Source organism: Sminthopsis crassicaudata, chromosome 4 (genome assembly GCF_048593235.1).
Source record: "Sminthopsis crassicaudata isolate SCR6 chromosome 4, ASM4859323v1, whole genome shotgun sequence".
NCBI lineage: Eukaryota > Metazoa > Chordata > Mammalia > Dasyuromorphia > Dasyuridae > Sminthopsis > Sminthopsis crassicaudata.
The window spans coordinates 50,545,085-50,568,891 of NC_133620.1; the positions used below are offsets into that span (position 1 = coordinate 50,545,085).

The following is a 23,807-nucleotide window of genomic DNA, read 5'->3' on the forward strand; positions in this document are numbered from 1 at the left end:
AATGTTGGAGAGGATGTGGGAAAATTGGGACACTGATACATTCTTGGTGGAACTGTGAACAGATCCAGCCATTCTGGAGAACAAATTTATCAAACTGTGCCTAGCCTTTGACCCAGCTGTGTTTCTACTGAGCTTATATCCCAAAGAGATCTTAAAAGAAGGAAAGGAACCCACCTATGCAAAAATGTGGCAGCCCTTTTTGTAGTGGCAAGAAACTGGAAACTGAATGAATGCCCATCAATTGGAGAATGGTTCAGTAAATTATGGTATATGAATGTTACAGAATATTATTGTTCTGTAAGAAATGACCAGCAGGATGATTTCAAAGATTCCTGGAAAAACTTAACATGAATTGATGCTAAGTTAAATGAGCAGAACCAGGAGATCATTATACATGGGAACAAGAAGATTATACAATGATCAATTCTGATGATCTTCAACAATGAGAGGATTCAAACTAGTGCCACTTGTTCAGTGATAAAGAGTCTTCTACACCCAGAAAGAGGAGTGTGAGAATTGAGTGTGGTTCACAACATAACATTTTTTCTTTTTTGTTGTTGCTTGCTTGCATTTTATTCTGGTTTTGTTTTTTGTTTTGTTTTGTTTTGTTTTAGTGATTTGGCTTGATTTTTCTTGTGCAGCACAATTGTATAAATATGTATGTATATATTGGATTTGACATATATTTCTACCATGTTTAACATATATTGGACTACTTGCCATCTAAGGAAGGGCACGGGGGAAAGGAGGGAAAATTGAATACAAGGTTTTGCAAGGGCTAATATTAAATAATTGTGTCCATGCATATGTTTTGAAAAATAAAAAAATCTTAATAATTTTTTTATTTTCATATTTCTTCTTTTCCAATTAATTAAACATGTGCCGATTTCCTTAGTATTTAAGAAAACTACTTTAAAATATTTATAATTTCCATGGTCTTGATTTTTTTGTTTTATTTTTTCTCCTCTAATATTTAACATTTCTTCTTTCTAGTTTATTTTATAAATACTTATTAATTTTCCAAATTATTTACTTGTGATACCAGTTCATTAGTTCTTTCTTTTACTACTTTGTTAATAAACATTTTCTGAAATATATACATTATATACAAATTGCATATATATATTTATGCATATATCCACATATATATGCATATGTGTATATATATTTCTATATCTCTGCATGAGTTTATATTGACTTTTTGTCATAATTATTTTTGCATTATTAACAATTTTTTCTAAAATGTGTTATTTGACCCACTTATTAAGAATGTTGCTAGTTAGTGTGCATTTAGATTTCTATAGTGTACTTCTGTTCAACGTTTTAATTATTATTTAATTGTATGATGGTTTCTCAGGAATATTTTTAACTGTTCTAACTTTTAACATTTAATCATCATTTCACAATATCCTAGAATGATCTAATTTTTAAAAGAATAAAATATTTTTTAAAGTTTAAGCCTTTATTATATACAAAGCACTATGCTAAATGCTGAGGATACAAATAGAAAAGATGTTCAGGGTCTAAAAGATGGAAACAATCCATAAAGGAAGATTTGCTTCAGTTCACAGCAGATGGAAAGGTCAGGAGATACATAGGGAGGTTCAGAGAAGGAGTGTAACAGGGCTGAAGGTAAGATCTGGCAGACCTTTGGAAACAAGAATATGGATCAGCATTTGGTGCCTGATGGAAACTGGGCAAGGGATCAATTACGGGATCAGGGGAAGAGAATGGTTCCTGGCTCCCTGGTATGGCATTTTATGCTGCTGGTCTGGAATTCATGGCAGACTACAGTGGTGGTGGAGTGAAAAACAGGTCTATTATGGATATAGTGCTACAAGATTCATTATTCACTCATTACTCATTCACACTTATGAAGTATCTATTATATAGAAATCATGATCCTGCTTGTCAGAAGGAGAATGGACTGGATATCCTTTTCTAATTCCTCTAGGCCTAATATTTACAACCTTTTCTTAGCCATGATTATGTTATTTTAGTAGATTTGGAGATCTGAGGTACTGATTGGATGGGACTTTAAAATGATGAATGATACCTTACCCTGGAATGTAAGACACAGGCTCCAAGGACACAGTGTTGAAAATAAGATTCAGTGCTTTTCACTGTGAAAGACATCAACTCTTGAGCTAAACAATAAAGTTTTCTGGCTCTTTGGTTTTCCCTAAATATTTGACAGTCATAAGGGCTAATGTTAGATATATTACTATTGCAGGACATGAGATGTGTTAGTTTTTAACTTACATTATAGTATTGATATGCATTGGAAGCCTCTGGCTTACCTCCTATCCCATTTCCCTTATTCCGATAGCTTTTTGTCTAATAATATCCTTAAAAATATGGGCAGTTCTCTCCAAGTGTTATAATAATTCAAAAGGAAAACATTTGAGTAGAGAAATATTTATCTCTCTTCCTGTCTCTGTTGAAAACACAGTATGGAACTATAGTATCTGAAGAAATCAATAAATAGTAGTAGAAGGATTGATTTGATGCCATAAGATATTAATTTTGCTGTCATAATTTCATGGATTACAAAACATCCTACTCAAATTTCAATTAATAAGGATGCTAAATCTGTTATTGAGTGCTTCAAAGAACCCCATAGAGCTTTAGCCATGTAACTCGTTAGGTAAGCCCAGGACTTACATAAAAATAATGGATACAGAATGAGGAATTATGAGTTTGAATCTCACTTAAAGGACTGAACAAAAATAATATAAAATCAGAAGATATGTTTTATAGTACTAAGAATAATGAGAAGGGGGCTTTAAAAAAAACTCAAAAATGAAAGGAAGAATTTGAGATATACAGAATGAATGAAATGATAATAATAGACAACAGAAAGAAAATATAATTCCTTCTTAACTTCTGTTTTCTCTTCTAAAGAAGAGACTCATTGGACTGTGGATCAGAATAAGAATATTAGATTGGCAGTCAGGAGACTCAGAGCAAGGACTTTAGTGCTGGATAATTAATATCTTGTTGCTCAGACCACCCCTGGAATATTGTGTTCATTTCTGGACACCACATTGGAGAAAATGCACTAGGGAGCTCTCCTTCAAGCATGGCCCAGAAAGCCTTTAATAAATGTTTGTGGATCTATGGATCTCTAAGAGAGGAACCAGGAACCATGCTCAAAGACTTTGAATTCCTCGCATATGAGGAAAGATGGAAGAGCTGGGGATGTTTAACCTGAAGAAGAACTTAGCCCACTTAGGTGGATGAACTTAAATTAATAAAAGAAGTACCTGTCATGTGGGAAAGAACCTTGTTCTAGTTAAATCAATCAATGAATAAACACTTAGTAAGTGCCTACTATGTATTAGGCATTGTAATAACAGAGAAGGATATGAAGAAAAGCAAGAAGCTTATAATTTATTTGTCCTCGAGGAGCTAATAATTTATTTGGCCCCAAAGGGGCAAATAGGATTAATCAATCAACCACCTAGATTGATTAAGAGACTATTTTGTGCCAGACATTGTGTAAGTGATGGGGATAAAAAAAAAGGCAAGACAAAATAATCCCTTTCTTGCGTGGAAATTGCAGAGAGGATAGAATTACTAGTTTAGTGTAGAGTGGGGAAAAAAGGTATTATTGAAATCTGTAAGAGCTCCAATGTCCAATCCAATGATTCCATGTGATTCCTAGTCCTGTCACTAACCCGTCTGTCATCATGAGAAGTTATTTCTCTGTATGTCTCTGTTTCCTTATCTGTAAAGTGAAGAGGTTGTCTGTATTGATTTCCAAAATCCCTTTCTAGCTCTGCCATTCTCGGTTTATTTATTTTAACTATTTTGACTTTCTTTCTTCTGTGTTCTAAGATAATTTTTACTGAACCAATCAAATAGTTTGATTCTATTCCCCAAAATTATTTAATAGAGAGCTAAGGTGTTAGATGAAGAGCAAATATGGGGAAAGGGAGACAGAAGAGCTGGTAAGGGAATAGTGCCAATGGTGAGGAATGGTTTGGGAAGCACATCCAGCTCACAGTGGAGTCAGACATGGAGCAATAAAAAAAATCCTAACAGAAAATATGGAGTGGATATCACCTCACTGGGTAATCTTGTCCAAGTGACTTACTTAAAATTTGTTTCCTTTTCTATAAAATGAAGCTGATTTTAAAATATAAAAGTCCCTTCCAATCCTCTGATTTTCTAGCTCAATAATTCTGACTTCAGAAACTTACTAACTATGTGATCTGGAACAAATCACTTCACTCTATTTGTCTCAGTTTCCTCATCTATAAAATGAGCTGGAGGAGGAAATGGAAAACCATTCTAGTATTTTTGCTAAGAAAAACTCAAAGCAGGTCATGAAAAGTTGGAGATGATTGAGAAATTACAAATAATTATAATTACTATCCCTAACATTTATAAAGTGATTTAAATTTGCAAAGCACTTTACATATATTATTTCATTTTGTCTTAACAACAAACTTTGTAAATAGGTGGTAATATTAGCAGATTTTGTGGATTAAGGACAATGAGGCAGATAGAGGTTAATTGACTTATCCAAGTTCACACTGTCAGAGAGTGTTTAAGACAAAATTTGAATTAAGATTTTCCTAACTCCAGATCTAGTGCTAATAGCCATCAAGACTTACAGTTGTTCTGTAGAAGCTTCTCCAGGGAATCACGCCACTGTAGAGCCTCTTCTGGTGATGGCCTAAAGTCAGAGAAGGAAATGAGTCAAGACCATAAATGGAGAGTTACATATATACAATATTAGGCAATCAAAAGTCTTCTTCTGAGTCTGCTCTCCATCAGCAGAATGTGGGGGACCCAGACTTGTTCTTCCAGTTATTGGCTTTCTGCTAATGTCCCCATAGGACCTCCCCTGGTCAATCTGGTATTCTCTTTGTGACTCAGTTTAAGAGTTCTTTCCTGAGTTCTTGGAAAACTGCACCTGGTATTTCCATTTTATTCTTCCATACTCTATCACAGAATGGGAGGATGTTAAAGCTGGAAAGAACATTACAGATCATTCTGTTCAACCTCTTTCTTTCATCAAAGGAAAAACTGAGATCCTGAAAAGCCATCTGACTTGCCTATAGTCATAGAGCTAGTAAGTGACATAGCTAGAGTATAAACCCAGAGCCCCTGGCCCCAAACCCAAGCATGGCCACATTCTCCAAAAAGCCAACAGCCAATGAACACACCTTCACTCAACTGTCCCATTCAGGAGACTAAAGCTCTACTTTTATCTCTTTTCCCCTACTAGCAAGGGGAAGCTAGGTGGCGCAGTGGATAGAGCACCAGCCCTGAATTCAAGAGGACTCGAGTTCAAATCTGGTCTCAGATACTTAACACTTCCTAGCTGTGTGACCCTGGGCAAGTCACTTAACTCCAGCCTCAGAGCTGGATTCATCCATCAATGAATTCCAGCTCCAATAGCGTATATTAAAGTTGCTGCAGTTAAAAAACTCGTAGTTGGATCTTGGGATCGAGCTGGCGGTCCAGCCACCGCCTGTCCCAGCCCCTGCAGGTCTGAGTTGCCTGTTGAAACCCATACAAAATAGGGATCATCAGATTAATGATACAAAATAGGGATCATCAGATTAATGAGCTTCCCCAGGCTGGGACAACAAGCCTGCCATTTAAAGGTCCCCAGCTTGATGGAACCTGCCAAGTAGAATGGATGTATTCTATTGGGAGAGCTGCTGAAAACTCAGAATCATTGCCACCCTCTGGGAATATACCAGAAAAGATGTCTTACTAGCATTAGAATCTCTCTAACTGTATCAGGTAAAGATGAATAAAAACAGAGTCAGGTCCTGGAGTTAAGTCCTTAACTTTCTATTTATTAAGAGTGTGACAAGGAGTGATTAAATTAATCTCGCTGAGGCAGCTGATGGCTTAATGAATAATGCTCCAAACCTGAAGTTGGGAAAATCAAAGTTTTCATATTTTATCTTAGCACTGTAATAGCAATAATGCTTAATAAAAGGTGATGACTTTTGGAAGAGGCAAAATATATTAGTACATGTGTATATATGTGTATATATGGATTAAATACAAGATACATATATATGTGTATATATGGATTAAATACAAGATACAGATTAAATACAAGATTGTAAAATGATTTAATATTAGTACATGTGTATATATGTGTATATATGGATTAAATACAAGATACAGATTAAATACAAGATTGTAAAATGAGGGACAATAGCAGCAAAAATGGGGATTGGGAGTACAGGACTAGAGGATGGCCAGTGCAAAGGTTCTGTAGAAAAGTAAGTCATTGATTAGTTATTATTCTGCTGATGTAAATTGCATTTACACTTACTCACATCTCATTGTATTCTCATTCAGAGAAATAGTACATGAACATTGTGTTCTATAGAAGGTGTGAATAAATCAAATCTATCATGAATTTATGCTATCTTTTATAGGTCTATAGAGATAACTAAATAACACCATATTTCTTTTTCCTAATTTGTAATTGTAAATTTGTAAAAAAAAAACACCATATTTCTTTTTCCTAATTTGTAATTGTAAATTTGTAAAATGAGCCAGAGAAATAAATGACAAATCACTCCAGTATCTTTGCCAAGAAAAACCACAAAATATTGGACATAATGAAAATGATCAAAAAACTATACATGTATACAGAAAAAATTTAAGTGGCAATGTCTGGTCTTGGTGTAACTGAGTAATGTGGAGACCGAAGGCTAGGTAAATAATAAAATATCTGAGTTTTTGATCACAGGAACCCCAGATACAAAAAAAAAGGGGGACATTAAAAAGATCATAGATTTTGGTAAGGAATGAACTTGATAAGTCATAGATTGAGTCTAACTCCATCCTCCATTTTATAGATGAGGACACCCAAATTGCTTAATTGACTTGAATAAGATGATACAGATAGGCAGTAAATAACAAAGCTGGAATTTCCAAATCTAATACTTCCATATAATTCGCCATTACTCGAGTAGCAATGCAAAGACAATTCCCTCTGCTTCTCTGCTTCAGTTTCTAGTTATTGTTTTGCAACACACTGCCATGTCTCAGGACATAAGGCTCTCTGATGTTCTCTTTGCAGGGATGAAAAGAGAAGAGTTGGAAAAGATGGCTTCACTCATTTTTACATCCAATGAGATAATAATTTTAAAGTGCTTAGTACAGTTCCTGGCACGTAGTAGAGGCTTAATAAATCCTTCCTTTCTCCCTCCCCTCCCCTTTCTTCCTTTCTTCCTTCATTTCTCTCTGTTTCTTTCCTTTCTTAGTTCTCTTTCCTTCCTTCCTTCTTCCTTCCCTTTCAGTCCTACTGCTTCTGTTTTTTTGCATTTCTTAGTAATAGCTTTTTATTTTCAAAATACATGCAAAAATATCCACCCTTGCAAAACCTTGTGTTCCAAATTTTTCTCCTTCCTTTCCCCCCATTTTCCCTAAAAAGCAAATAATTCGGTATAAATTAAATATGTGCAATTCTTTCATACATATTTACACATTTATCACACTGCACAAGAAAAATCAGATCAAAAAAATCAGATCAACGATCGAAGCATTTATGAGGATGCCAAGGACAATGTATTTCCTATGACCTAATTTATTTGAATGGCTTGTAGGTACTTTGCCTACATTTTTTGGATAATTGTCTCTCCTGAGGGGCAGCTAGACAGACTACCAAATCAGGAATTAGGAACACCTGAGTTCACATTTTATCTCATCTACCAGCAATGAGAAATCACTTCCCTTTTGTTTGCCTCAGTTTTCTCATCTGTAAAATGAGGATAAATAATAATACAGGACTGTTGTGAGGATCACTAACTATAGCTATAATTATTAAATATATAATAACTAGCTATAATACCTGACAAAAGCCAAGAAAACTGGGGATGGCCTAGGATACAACAGATAATCCCCATGTATATGATCTAACCAAGTTTTAAGTGCTCCATAGCACCTGTTTCAGCCACCTTCTTGGCCACTGGAACAAATTGTTCTCATTTGCCCATTCCACTGGGAGAAGTCATCACATGCTTGGGTAGGCAACCCTCTCCCCCAACTCACTGATGGCTTGGTCAGTTCCCTTCACTCTTATTCCATGTGACCACTTTGGCTGCTTGGAATCAAAGGTGAGATTTGAGTGCCAAGTGGACACTACAGATAAATGAACAGCCCCAAGTGTTACATTGGGATTGAAATGGGATCATTGATTTAGATCAGGTGTTAAATAATAAACTTAATGCTTACATAGTACTTTAAGGTCTGGAAAAATTAATAAATATTAATTCATTTGATCTTCACCAATAATCCTGGAAAGTAGGTGCTATAATTATGGTTATGTTATAGATGAGAAAATCAAGGCAGACAGAGTTTAAGTCCAAGGTCACATAGTCAGTGTCTGAAGCAGAATTTGAACTCCCGATTCCAGATCCAACACTCTAACCCAAAGACAAAACACTTTAAATGGGGATATGCTACTGAAAGATGGTAGCAAAAGAAATGGCCTGCAGGTGGAAATGAGTCATAAAATGTGTCTCTTTTCCTTCTCCTGCTCTGGGATGACATTAGGACAAGAGAGAAGTACTGAAAAGGAGGATTAAGATTGAATGCAAGGGCAGCTGCATAGTGCAGTACATAGAGCACTGGCCATGAAATCAGGAGGATCTGAGTTCAAATATGTCCTCAGGTACCTATTAGCTGTGTGATCCTGGGCAAGACACTTAACCTTGTTTGCCTCCCTTCCCCTACTGAAAAAAACTCCAAAACAAATGCAATGTCTTTTGGGAAAAGCCAGATTTCTGTGAACCTAAGAAGGAAACTGTGAATGAAGAGATTCAGGAAAAAAATATGGTGTCTGACAAATATATTTAATGAATGCATGGATGGACTGTTAGGTTAGCTGAGGTAAAAAGATTCATTAACATTTTGTAACAAAGAAATCAAAGTCCCTCTGACTAGTGGCAGGGAAATGGACTATCAAAACTTATTGAGTTCCTTTTAAGCCCTCAGAATGCTTGGCTCTGTGAATATTCTTTTTAGATAGTGAATTCACTATTCCTCCTTCCTCCAGTTAATAATAAGGTGTATCAGTAAAGAGCTATCACATAAGCAGGGATACTGGGCTTGAGTGTGTTACCATATCCAATTTGTCTCTAATGGGCTTTTGAAAACTAGGCTAATGGTCAATAATGGTAGCACATCACAGCCAAAATTAAATCCCCGAAAGGGACATCCGCAGAGTCTGCCTGAAGTTTAAATTAACTCAGATTGATTCAAAGACACAAAGTCAAGCAGGGTGCATCTTCCTCTGCATGAGACCCAGCATTCTGATTACCAGCCCGGAAGTACCAAGTTCATTTTGTTTCAGACCTCTGAATTCTGTCCCTTCATTAAGTCAAGGCTTTGGAAATAAAAGATACAGATCAAAGTGACCAGTAAATACTTTTAAAAGTCATGATAGACTCTAATTCTCAAGGTGTTAGATAAGAGTGAAGATGTGTTGGGAGTTGGGGGGAAAGTGACTGATCAAGAATAACAATGGTAGTACAATGAACAAACAAAAGGTAAAAAAAAAATCATTTTAGAGATAGCCATTTAATTCTTCTAAGGGTGGCCTGGATAAATGAAATTCAAAGATGATCCAAAAATCTTGTGTTTGCTCATTATTTCAATAGCCTCCACCAAGGCTTTTACAAGAACTATTGGCAAGAGACTAAAAAGACACGAATGAAAAATGGTGCATTTCATTCATTGGCACATTTTGTTCTCTCACTCTCAGTGATTGAAACCATTTGCAACCAATTCATTTGTCATAGGCACCAATAATTTGCTTAGCTTCTAGAGGAATTTAAAATGAGTATACGTTTTAACTAAATTTATATTTTTCTCTACTTGTTTCTTCTTCAACTAACTGGCAATATCCTTTAGAGCAGGTATGGGGACTTATGCTCCTTTGCATCCCCAACTTTGCTGATATGCAGCACTAATCAAGATTTTGTCATTCAGTTATTTTAGTTATATCTTACCCCTTGTGATCCCGTTTGGGTTTTCTCAGAAAAGATACTGGAGTAGTTTGCCATTTCTTTCTCCAACTTGTTTTATAGATGAGGAAACAGAGGCAAGCCAGCCTGGGATTCACATAATAGTGGCTGAGGTCAGAATTGAACTCAGGATGATGAGACCTGGCATCTAGTTGCTCAGGTATTCAGGTACCCAAAAATAGGAGCTTAGAGAAAGGAAATGACTAGAAGAGTCAATGACTTAAAGGTCTTAATACTTGAGCTGGGCTTGGAAGGAAAGGCGAAGTTTGGTTAAGCACAGAGAAAAGGGAAGGCTATTTTAGGCAGCAAAAAGGGATGCATATGGGATTTTTATCCTCTGGTGAATTGAGTTTTAATGGGGATTTAAATCTTATATTCTCTTCCTCTCCTTTTCAATTTTTCTGGTAGTATTCTGATATAGTGAATGGTAAAAACAAAATAAAATTTATTTCCAAATAAGAATAAGAATTCTTAAACAACTCATAAAACATGTAAAGAATCCCTTAATGTTTGTTTTAGGAACTCAGATGATGGCACCATTATAGCAATCTATTCATAATTTCATTTTCTGGTGACTTTTGTCTTCATTTCCAAAGAAGAATGAGTTCTCTAGGTGTTGGTCTATATTTAATTCTATTTTATACTTTTATATCTTTCATTATAATTCATTTGATTCTCCTGAGAGTATCTAAATTGGAAAATGGATTCTTCATAGGAAACATCTATCTGATAAAAGAAGAATTTGGGCAAAAGTTGCCAGGAAAGTTGACAAGACAGTCTATAAGGTCCTTTAAATTTTTAAGGTTCCATTTCTGATTCTATATTCCCTTGTTTCCTTTTCCTTAACTAATAAGATAGACCCTTTCCTTCAAGGCTATAGTTGGAATTGATAGATATGCTTTGTGTGGTATAATTTAAGGCACTCAACCCCCAGCAAATGGGGGTGGACCTCTCTTTGAAACCCAAAATTAAAGCACTGTCTTTATAATTAGTTTTATGAGATTCTTATCCTTAGGGATAGGAGGGACTCTTCCTGAGAATAGTATGAACTTAAAAAAAGAAGAATAGGTTAAAATGGGGGTGAAAGTGTAAAGAGAAGGGGGGGAAGTATAATCATTTACATGGTGCCTAGTGTGTGCAAGGGACTGTGATAAGCATTTTACAAACATTGCCTCATTTGAGAAAGAGAGGGAGAAACAGAAAGGAAGAGGCAAGGTACCCACTGATCAATCTTGCACTTCTATCATGCATTTCCCATATCCTCCATTTTCAAATCCTTTTAAAAATTAGATTGTAGATAATAATGTATATTACTATTAATGTCATAATCAATTAGTAGCATTTCTCAATCTAAACTCTTAAAAATAACTATGGTTACTTAACAAACTGAGGATAGGGTCTCATTAATTCATTAATTCAATAAATTATTTAATTTTCATTTATTCATTATTCATTAATTCAATAAATTCTTGAATAGTCTTTTAGATCAAGGCTTCTTAAACTTTTTCCACTCATGACACCTTTTTGCCCAATATATTTTTATGCAATCCCAGGTAAATAGATTGATGAAATAGTAGACAAATGAAACATTTGATAACAAATAATAGTTTTGTAATCCCCATATTCAGTTACGAAATGCCATATAGGATTGTGACCCAGAGTTTAAGAAAGTTTGCTATAGAGGATACAACTCAAAAGTCTCTCCTTCAAGCATCTTTAAATTTACTAGAGGCTAAGCTTATACACAAATGTATGCAAACACATATAGATATACAAATATATCTACATATACATATGTGTGTATACATATCCACATATGTGTGTTTTGGTTATGTTATGTATTTCTCTCCTTTAGAATATAAAATGCTTGAGGGCTTTCTTCCTTCTATATATATCCTTAGTACTTAGTACAGTTTCTGGAACATGTTGAAACCTTATTAAATGTTCTATCTATCCATCTGCCTATTTATTTGCCTGTTTGTCTGTCTGTCTATCTATCTATTTATCTATCTATCTATCTATCTATCTATCATCTATCTATCTATCTATCTATCTATCTACTAATTGTAGCTTATCTTTTTGTCCTTCTATCTGTCTACTTAATGTTTTAGGGTTTACAAAGTACTGGGAGATTAGACCAGAAAGATAGATTAGAGATATATCATACATAGCCTTGAATGATGTATTAAGAAGTCTGAACTTTATCTGGTAAACAATGAGGAAGCTACAAAAGCTTTTTGAGCAGGGAACTGACATTATCTGAGCTATGCATTGGGCTATGGACTTTAGGATGGATTAGAGGCTGACAGATCAGATAGATTCTTGTTGCAATCAATTAAATGAGAGATTATTAGCGTTTGACCTAGTGTAACAGTAGAAATACAGATGAAATATTGAAAATGAGGATTAATAAGACTTACTGACCAATTAGGTATTGGAAGTGAGGGAATGCAGAAATGGAGCTGGTTTGGGATGGCTAAAGAAAGAAAGGATAAATTCAGCATTCTATTGGGTAAAAGACAAGAAAGAGATGGGGATTGCACCTTAGCAAGGTAACAAGAGAATAGCATCATACAGACTTAGAATTGAAAAGAACATGCAGAATTTGTCATTCTAACAAAATCTACAGGTAAAATATGTATGATAGGCGGTTAGAAATGAGGCATTGGAGCTTTGGAGGATAAGGGTTGAAGAAAGCAATTTTGAAATCATTAATAGAGAAGTAATACCTGAAACTTGATGAGAACAAGGATGAGAAGGAGGAGAAAGAGAGAAATGAGTGGAAGGATGTGTGAGACAGGAGAGAAGGGATATGGGGAAAGAATTACTTTGAGAAACATACACACACACACACACACGTAGAAAGAAAGAGGAGGCTGTTTCAGGAAGGAAGAAGAGTAATGCTGAATAACAAATGTTAAGGACAATGAAGAGAAGTCAAGGAAAATGAAGAATGAGAAAAGTCACTAAATTTGATGATGAATTTGATAATTATGATCCACAGAAAATAAAGAGGGCAAAAGAAAGGGATAAATGAGTGGTATATAGGGACTGAAACGCAGATTACTTTTCAGGAAAAGGCAGGAGAGAGACAGAATGGTAATTCAACAAGGTAACAGGATTTTATAGACTTCCAGTTGGAAGGGATATAAGAGGTCATTTAATCCAACTTTCTCATTTTACTGACAAAGTGAGAACTGGAAAGATGAAGCTATTTACCTACCCAAGGTCATATAGGTAGAAAGAAGGCAACATGAAAGAAAGGCATAATAGTTCTTTAAAAAGAGTGTTGCATGTAAAGTCATGGAATTTGAGTTAGAATCCTGGGTCTGTGACAATCTGAGTGACTGCAGACGAATTACTTAACATTTGAAAAATGCAGCTTCTTCACCTATAAAAAGAAATAATTGGACTAGATACTTTCTAAGCTACTGTCCAGTTCTATGTTTTTTCTTCTAAGAGACAGAACTATTTGAACCTTGGTCTTCTGAGATTTGAAAAAAAAAAAAAAAAAAAAAAAAAAGGTTTCTTATATATGGAAGACAGCATGTTTTTTCCCCAAAGGAGAAGGAGCCAATGAGAACAGATTGAAGATATAAGGGTGAGGGGGTTATTGATGGAGCAATGTTTCAGAAGAGGTAGAAAGGGATAAGATCAAAGGTATAGGTGAAGGAGTTAAGCCTCCAAGGGGAAAGACAGTTCCTCAGTGAGAATTAAGGAGATGAGAAGATGGAGGGAACAATAAGAAGATATTTTAAGGTATAGAGAAGGAACCCATCACTCGTAATCCTTTTCAGTAAATTTGGGGATAAAGTAAATTGCTAACAGTAATGGAATGAGGAGGGAGATTCAAGTGGGAGTTTGAGAGTGGAAAAGGTCTGTAACATCAATTCCCTATAGGGAACATAATTCTGACTCATACAAATGTCTTCTGGGGATAAGCGATATTTTCCAAAACAATTCAAACTCCCAGAAGAGATTGGGGGGGGGGGAGGGACAAAGCGGGGAAAGGGGGACACATAAACAATTAGAAGTGGACAAGCAGTCTTGTGGTTTGAAATTGCTTACAAAACCAGGCCCTTTCTGTCTGAATCTAGTACAGGATTCAGCAAAATAGTTCACGGCTATGCATAGTCTATTGACAGTAGGGATATCAAAGGAGGAAGCATGATATTATATTTAACTTTTTTTTAAAGTAGGTTCTAACTGATCAATAACTGCCTCTTTATTTACTTTCAAATGGGAGGTTATGGTCTACTGGGGCTGCAGCCTCAGCTATGAAATGTGGCTTTTATAATCCAATGACCACTCTGCACTGATGAGCCTCTCTTTTATAAATGCAGAAAACTCAATTATGTCTCCCTTCCTGTGGCTAGGATCACTTTGAAGATATAAAAGAGGAAGATGGAAATAAGCACTTAGGTTGATGAAAAAAATAAAGATAAAAATAATAGTCTGCCTCTTCCCACACCAACCCTTCAATTCTACATTAAGTTGAAGGCTATTTGGACAAAAAATTTAACAGTTTGCCTAAATACTGGTTTCTACTTCATATATGGGTAGGCAGAAAAAGATTCCTGTGTTATAAAGCCTTTTCATTTGTTCTGAAAGCCAGTAGGTAGGAGACTTGTAGATTTGTAGAATTTTAGAAATAGGAGTGACCTTAGAAATCATCTAGCTCAGTCCTTTATTTTAAAAACAAAGAAATGAAATCCAAGGTCAATTGAAAATCAGTGGATAAGCATTTGTTAAAAGCTTACTGTGTGCTAGTTGCTATGCTAAGAACAAAGAAAATTAAAAAATAAAAAACCTTCTTTTCTCTCAATTCAGGCATTTATATTCTTACGGATAGACAACATATGCATAAATCTGTAAATATAATATGAAAACATAATAGGTGGAAAATAGTCATAGAAGAAAGAGCTCTGAATGGGGAAGGGAGAAAGGGGGAGTCTGAGAAAAGCCTTCTGAAGAAAGTAGGATTTCAGCAGAACTTTAAAAGAAGCCAGATATTCTAAGAGGCAGAGGGAGAGGGCATTTCAGGCATGATGAAAGTAAGACTAGAATCTTCCCATTACCAGGCTCAGATTCATACTTATTCCTCCTCTCCCTCATCCCCAGCCTAGAATGAAAATCAAATTCATTTACAGGTAAGGTAATTTTGAACTTACTATAAATATTCTTTTAGTGTAGGTTCCTAAAAGGAATGAGTAGGGATAGTTAAGAGAGAGAATGTTCTAATTAAATTTAGATGGAACCAATGTACATTTTGAAGAGTGAACTGAAGTAGCTTTATAATTTTTAAAGTGAAAATGCACAGAGATCACAGAAAGAGGAAAAGATCCAATGTGTCAAAATATTTTAGCAGTTCTTTTGTGGTGTCAATGACCTAGAGTACTCATCAACTGGGGAATGGCTAAATAAATTATGTTATGCTAATATAATGGAATATTATTACTTTATGAGAAAGGATGAAGAGGATGATTTCAGAGACCTTAGAAGACTAGTAAGAAATGATGCAGAATGTTGAGCAGAATCAGGAAATCAATAATATTATCAAGATGAACAATTTTGAGTCTTAAAAAAATTTGATCATAGAAATTACCAAGCATGATTCCAGAGGACCTATAATAACTATATGGATAGAGTAAATTGAGCGAAAGCCTGCTGAGTTCAAATCCAGTCTCAGATATTTATTAGCAGTTTGACCCTGAGCAGAAAATGAGTAAATCTCATTTACTTTAATTTCCTCAAATGTAAAATAGGTATGGTAATAGCACCAACCTCCCAGAGTTGTTGTGAGGATCAAATGAAATTCTATTTATAAATACATTTGCACAGTATATAGCACATAGTTGGTTCTATCTAAATGCTAGCTGTTGATATTACTAGTACTATTATCTCTTAACAAAAAGGAGATGGACTAAATATGAAGAATGAAACATACTTTGGGATAGGGTCAGTATGGGATTTATTTGTCTTGACTATGCATATTTGTTATAAGGCATTTGTTTTTGTTTTAGCAGTGGGGTCAAGAAGATAATGGAGGAGAGAAAAAATAAATGCATGTTTATTGAAAACATATATAATTTACAAATATGTAATAGGAATAGCTATCTTACATTTGGGTTCAAAAACTAAAATGCACAAAAAAATGGAGGATAAATGCTTATCTGGAAAAAAATATCAGGATGAGAATGGACATTAAGTTCAAGAGGCATCTATTGTGTAATAGAGTTGACCTCAAAGTTAGGAAGAACTGTAATCAAAACTCATCTCTTGATCCATATTTGATTGTATGACCCTAAGTAAACTAACCTCCAATGTCTGAGGCAACTCTAAGCCTAATAAACTTTAGAGAAGGTATTGATCATCATTGGTAGAAGGTAAGAAGCAGAGTTAGACACAGATTTGAAATCACTTATCTGACAAAAATTAGTAAAGAAAAACCTTCTACAAATTAGAGCGATCAAGAAACGCCTAAGAAGTAATGAGTTTTCCTCTCAGCAGAGTTCATCAAAGGCTACATGACCATTTATCTAGTTATGTTTTAGAAAATGGGCCTGTTCAAATATAAATTGGACTAGGTGGCCACCAATTTCCCTTCCAACTCAGCTATCTTATGATTCCTTTTAGGTCACATCCCTTTTTGTCTATCTATAGCCTATACCCTGACAAAATAAGGTATCCTTCCTAAAGACCATTTCTACATGTATTAAGTGCCCTGGTTCTCATGATAGAGGATTTTGTCCTTTAAGTCATTTTTCAACCATATCTTCATGAAATTTTGGGGGGTTTTCTTGGTAAAAATATGCAATAGTTTGTCATTTCCTGCTCCAACTCATTTTACAGATGAGGAAACTGAAGAAAACAGAATTAAGTTGACTTCCCCAGGGTTATACAGCTAGTATCTAAAGCTGAATTTGAACTCAGGTCTTCCTGATGTCAGACGCAGCACTCTATTTACTGTACCATCCAGCATATAGATGAATAAACTGAGATCCAAAGAGAGGTCCTCATTCCAGTGCTCTTCCTACTATATCACAAGGTCCAGAACCCAAAATTACTGAGTTTCATCCTTGTTTTCTTTCCATTCCAAGGAATGGAGAAGAATATAAAAAGAACATTTGACTAGTAAAAGGAAAATTAAACCTAGAAGTCAGAGAACTTGTAGTCAAATTCCTGCTCTAATACTTATCATTACTACCTAATCCTTGGCAAGTAAGTTGGTTTGTCTAGAACTCATCTTTAAAATATGGGAGTTAATCTAGATACATCTAACATTTTTCATCAATTAGAAAAGCAATTGTTTTGAGATCCAAATTAGTTAATTAAACATCTAAAAGATCCTTTAATTCTTGACCTAATACCAATTTCCATGTCTATTTTCTTCTTAAGAGAAGAATATTTGTTAAAGTGCTTTTGAGAGTCACCATTTCTGACCCAGACTTTCCCTGGGGATTTCCCAGGATTCTTAAAAATGCCTTGGAATTAATCTTTCATGAAACAAGGAAATGGACATGGCTGTAACCATTTAATTATACTGTCTCACTAAAGCCACAGAATATATCAATATCACAGAATCAAGTAGTTGAGTAGCTGGCTAGGCCAAAGTTGTTTGGCATTGAGAGGAACGACAAGGGCAAGAATTTTTATGCTGAGAAAGTTGTTTCATTTCTTCTAAATTAAAATTTATTTTAACTTGCTATATAACCTTGAATGAAGCTCTCTCCCAGTTTTCTAGCCCATTAAGCCATGAAGTTGTTTTAGCTTAAGAATCTTTGAGTAATAATAAAATTTTACATAGCTCTAAAAGACTTTCAAAACTTTTCTCACCCCAATCACAAATTCTCTGATATAGGTCGTTACAAATATTATTATTCCCATTTTATACATGGAGTAACTTAGGCTCCAAAGAAATTAGTAAATTTGCTAAAGTTATGAAGCTGGTAAGTATCAGACTTGTACCCAAGGGTTTTCATTCCAAGACTATTGCTTTTTCAACTAAACCACAACTATCTTTGTTTAAGCATTCTCACTCTAACCACTCAGAATCACAAAGTAAGAATTACAGAAAATTACAGAGTTGGAAGGGACTTTAGCGGTTATCCTCTTTACTCCATCACAGGACACAAGAACTTCTTCTACAACATAGTAAATAAATGGATATCCAGACTCCACTAGAAGATCTTCAGTGAACAGAAATTAATTGTTCTTGATACAGATTATTCCAGTTTTGGATAGCTCTAATTGTTAGGAAGATTTTTGTCCTTCCATGGACCTGAAAACTCCCTCTTTATAATTGCTATCCATTTACTTCAAGCCCTTCTCTCTCTTTTTGGCACCAAATAGGACAAATCCAATCTTTCTGATAAGGGCCCTGAAAATACTTGAAGATAATTAATCCTATATCTGGAGCTCTATACCATGACTCCTCCAGCCCAAACATTGCAAGTTTCTCCAACTAAAACTCTTTGAGGATGTTCATCACTCTCTTCGGAATATATTTCAGTTTGTCATTAACTCTCCCCAAATGTGATGCTTAGAACCAAACACAGTACTCTGTGTATGATTGGACAGATGCTTTGGAATCATGACCTCTCTAGTCTTAATAGCTCTCAGGGTAGCTATACTTGTTTGAGGTTTTGCAAGGGAGGATGTTGAAAACTATTTTTGCATGTATTTTGAAAAATAAAATAAAAAAATCATAAAAACAATAAATAAATCAAGAAAAAGTAAGATGTGCTTTTTTGGGGCCTTTCTGACACAATATCATACTACAGATCAAAACTGAGTTTCCAATTAACTAAAGCTCCCACGTCTTTTCCAGGACAGACCTCTGCCTACACTATCTGTAGCCCCTATGAAATGATTTCATTGAACCAAAGTATAGCACATACATTTAGGAACCTTTTGCAAAATTTCTAAAGCCATGTCATGTACATACGTGCTCTGCATCCTGCAGTATCAAATATTCTACTAAGATTTAATTCTTTATAAAAATAAATACATACATCTTATTAGTATGTAAATTTGCTTTTATCTTTAATAAATGGGAAATTATATGTATACCAAAAACTTGTTTTAAAATAAATTTCTTAGTGATTATCAGTAAATATTTGATTTGTATAGATTGATTTAAATACCTATACAGCTGAGGTCACAGCAAAATTTCTCAGGGACAAAGTGGGTTGTGAGTAGAAAAAGTTTAAGAAGCCTGCTCTATGGAAGGACCCACTTTGTTTTGTAAGAAGCCCACCAATGTCCACTGCTTGATGCAGGAGAAATATGAGATGTCCTATGGCTTTATTCACTAGCCAGCTCTCTGGAGGTTCTTGGGGGAACTTCCTGAAGTACTAATCTTTAGAGTTCTACAGATGAAGAAGTATTTTATAGCAAAGTATCAATCCTCAAAGGGAATGTGGTTGATATTTATTCAATACTCACTTTTGGGTTTTCACAGGCTTTTCCGGCTTATCAGGATATGGTATGATAAAGTCAATGGTTGTATCAGGCTTCTGCAAGAGAGTGCCCAACTTAGTCTTGATCTCCTTGGCCCTGTGGAAAGCAAGATATTATAAATCTCCTAATAATTGCCTATTATATAATTTCACAAAGTGAATTTCTTCACCAAAAATTCCACAAACCAATGAAAAGAATGTAAATGCAAAGAAAAAATATACAAGGCATTAGGATATCTTTGCTCTATTTTTAGATGTATAAAACACTTAAATATTTTATTTCATCTGGGCTACCCATTGACCCCAAAAGGTAGGTACTCTCAGATATTTTTAGCTACATTTTATAAATTGAAGAAATGGAGTCTGAAAGAGATTAAGTGATGGAACACAGGTACATTTTAAATCAGGACATTTTGGCTCCAAATTCAGACCTTTAAACTCTACACAATATGACCTCTCCAAAAAGCCCATCCAACTTAGAAATTCCATCAACCTGCTTCTTGATTCATCTGTCCATACCAAGTATTTTTCAGTTAATTCATTCATGGGTCATTTATTATATGCCCAATTTTTTTGCAAAAAGCACTGTGATTAGACACTACATCATATGCTCCTTGAGTGCAGGAACTCTCTTTTGCTTCTTTTGGTATCCTCAGTACTTACCAGAGTGCCTGGCAAATAGAAGGTGCTTAATAAATGCTTATAATTGGTTGATATAGCCTCTATTCTCATGAAGTTTGTAATTTAGCAATTATACCCCCTTCTACTAGATTCTAAACTGACTGCAGAGAGGGACCAGGTCTTACATTTCCCCTCCTTTAACTCTACTAAAAACACATTATTACCTTTCTACTATATTTCAGTCAATGAGAATTTATTAAATATCAACTATATGCCAGTTATTCTGTGGGTACTGGGGGAAACAAATAAAAATGAGTCAATTCCTGTCTCCAAGAAATTTGTATTACTAAAAGGGGTTCCTGAACATATTAAACTTTCAATAAGGACTATTTTATTGATTGAATACCTGAAGAACAATGCCTTCCACCAAGCTAAATACTTAAATGTGATGGAAGTCATAAATGGTATATTTAAAGCTAAAATGAATTGCAGTAACAATTTTAAAAATATAAACCATACAAGCTTTTTGTTTTCATAGATGAGGAAATTGAAGAAATTTATCCAAGATCTTTGCTGTTGCAGACCATGATAACAGGAAGGTGATGCTATAACCTTCAAATGAATTGGATTTAAGTGAGGGTGGGCTGTGCAAAGTCACCAGCCTCATTCTCTCCTCTGGAGCTATTATGGGTCCAATGGCAAGAAAAAGACCAACATGACTGGAGATGTCCCCAGGTACAGTGGAAGATCATGGTCTTTTGGGGTTTTTTTTGTTTTTTTGTTTTTGTTTTTGTTTTTTTAAGGAGGTGGTTGAAACTGTTGAATGAAATGTAATTTGGGAGTTTTAATTACAAGTATCATTCTAATTTCTCATTTCCACAGATGATTAAGAGTGTCCAGACATTACCCTACTTCCATATTGCATTCACTACCATGTGACCTCCTACTCATATGGTACAATATGCATTAATGTCCATCTTACACTTTAATTAATTCCATCCTCCTTTTCCATCTTCTTAACCTTAGCTACTTCAAATCCTTCCTTCAAGTAAATAACTTATTTAAGTATTATTAAATTAAATTATTAGTTTTAATAGTTAAATTATTTGGAATTAATAGGAGTTCAAATATAAATAAAAAGAAAGGAACATTTTTATTAAAAAATATGGATGCATTGGGTGACCTTAGCATCTTTGATGTAGGATCCAGCTCTAAGTGCACCCTGATGATCTTTGGAACAAATTGTTCTCATCCACATATTCTCCAAGGGAAAGTTTTCATGTTCTTAGGGTAGATACCCACCTATATGTTCAAGTCCTGTTGGAGGCCCTCAACTTATCTGCTGAGACAGTTTACTTGGATGTGGTCACTGTATATGCTACAGCTTCTTTGAGTCACAGGTAAGAGTTTGACACAACTTAGACAACCAAAGGTAAATGAGCAGCCCTGCAAAGATCTCAACAAGCTCTCACACCATAAATGATAATCTTCCCTGAACATCACATCAGGGATACACAGACATGGGAGAGGGAAGAAAAGGAAGGTGTCACATAAAAATGGAGACTTTATGTTTAGTTCTGGTTCCCTTGGTGGGTAGTGGACAATAGTCAGTTATCAGAAAGCTTGGGTAGAACATAGCAAGGATGAAGTCATGTTCTTCAGAAATGGCTTCACAGAATAATAAATGAAGAATTGGAAAATATCTTAGAGACCAGTCAACAAGTGCAATCACCTTATTTTTTGATGTAAGGAATTAGAGACCCAGAGAATTGAGATGATTTATTCAGTCACATGGGCAGTAGGTAGCATAGTTGGGATTTGAATGCAGTTCCTATTATTTCAATTCCCACATTATTTCAACTATACTACAGGGGATGCTCAACTTACACTAATTTTGGTCCAAAAATCCATTTTTGAGACAGTTTTTAATTTCTATGAGAAAAGGATTAGAGTATCAATAAAATGCATGGTGGTCAATTCCCTAGGCCAACACATAAAAGTCCTATTTAACCCATAATTAGACAATAGAGTAACAGATCTACTATTGTTTGGTTTCAATGGGATTTTGTGGGCAGAGATGGAAACCTAACCAGTATGTATGACTGGTTATACAGTCTGTACCATTTTCCCTTTGGGAACACAAAGGCCAGAAATATTTCTTTCTCAAATTTCTCCCCCTCTTCTTTCTTTCCACTAGTCAGGATGGCGCCATTGGCCACCCAGAATGTCACCAATGGTAGCGCAACAAATACATTTGATGGTCTGTTTCATGACCCTCTCTCTCAAGCCTGGGCTGGTCATTCATGTATATCATTCATAAATCAAGTGTTTATAATTCAGGGGGTCCGTATAGTTTAATCAAGTATTTGGTCTAATTAAAAAATAGCATAAGTAACATGAATTAATGAAATGTTATGCCTTTCGTTATAAAATAGTCAGACTTTCAAAGCTATTTTCTTTTAATAGAAGCTGGGGCCAATTCAATTAAGATCATGGAGAAAATCCACAAGATTATACAGTATTTCTATGAATTCCCCCCATGGGAGATTCTAGGGAATGGTATTCTATCCCCTTTAGTTCCATAAACAAACAAACAAAAAAATCAGAATGAAAAACACATAAAAATGCAAACCCATAGCATTATTGTTCTCCTCTGAGAGATGAGCTTAGACTCCTCAAATGTCAGAGACAACTTCTTGAACAGGAGACAATTTTGCAATTTAGAAATACTTCCTATTTTTCAGACTGTATTTAACCCTGCAAGGGCCATTTTTCCTGACCACATTAGGGTGATACTTGTAACGGGAAACAATTTTGTTTTTCCCTTTTTTTCCCCTTTGTTTTATAAATTAAAAGTTGTTTGGAAATGAAATAAGTTGAAGCTCTAGGTGAAGATTTTAATGAATGTCTGAGGGAAAGGAAATTCTCTCTCTAAATGACTCATACCACCCATTTTGAGTTCAAATGGGGTGTGAATAATTCTAGAGCTGCCCTGAATGGAATTGGTTCTTGGAAAGGGGAAAATACACTGTCTGAGAATCAAATTACAAAATGGCCCCAGGACCCTATTAACTAGTCCTGCTTATGGGTGAGTTGAATGACAGTTATCTCTTTAAGTTCCTCATATAAAGTTATTCTCAATAGCAACTGAAGCCAAAAGAATGGGTGATTTAAAAAAGAAAAAAAGCACTACTTTAAGACCACAGATGCACTAAGATCAACTTGAGCTTCTCATAGTCTTATTTTACTTCATTTTCTCCAGTCCTTTTATTTTAAAGATGAGGAAATCAAGGCCCAAGGAAGTTTCAAAGCTAGTAAATGTCAACACTTAGGCTTGAACCCAATGAGGATTCCAAGGGGAAATACTACAACATGCTGCCTATAAAAGAAAAATTAGAAGATTTGTTATAAATAAGATATTTTCTAAAGTTCAAATCAAGTGTGCTCACAAGGTACTTCATTCATTATACATAACTTCAATTAGCCTTCTATGGGGCATAGTCTTGTCAGAAAGCCTTGGAAATAAGATTGTAGTCACAAAGGGAATCTGATAAAGATCAAACATTTATCTAGACAAAGTCATTAAAATCCTAAATGATTCCAGAGATGTCTGATATCTTGGAAACCAAAGCAAGTTCCTCACCAGGTTTCCTTTTAGAGGACGCAGAAACAGCCAAAGAAAGAAGAAAAGGACATAGTAGGAATTTCCTGG

At 35.0% G+C, this 23,807-nt stretch overlaps 1 protein-coding gene across 1 annotated transcript in view; it reads right to left on the bottom strand.

The window, feature by feature from the left end:
- The window catches only part of RGS5 (regulator of G protein signaling 5), an 86,627-nt gene that overhangs the window by 24,226 nt on the left and 38,594 nt on the right, over nt 1–23,807 (bottom strand). Inside the window, exons 2-3 of the mRNA XM_074266475.1 lie at nt 19,461–19,571; nt 4,623–4,684 (exon numbers count right to left, since the gene is read on the bottom strand). Of these exons, the coding sequence (XP_074122576.1) occupies nt 4,623–4,684; nt 19,461–19,571 (173 nt within the window). The remainder of the gene's footprint in view (nt 1–4,622; nt 4,685–19,460; nt 19,572–23,807) is intronic.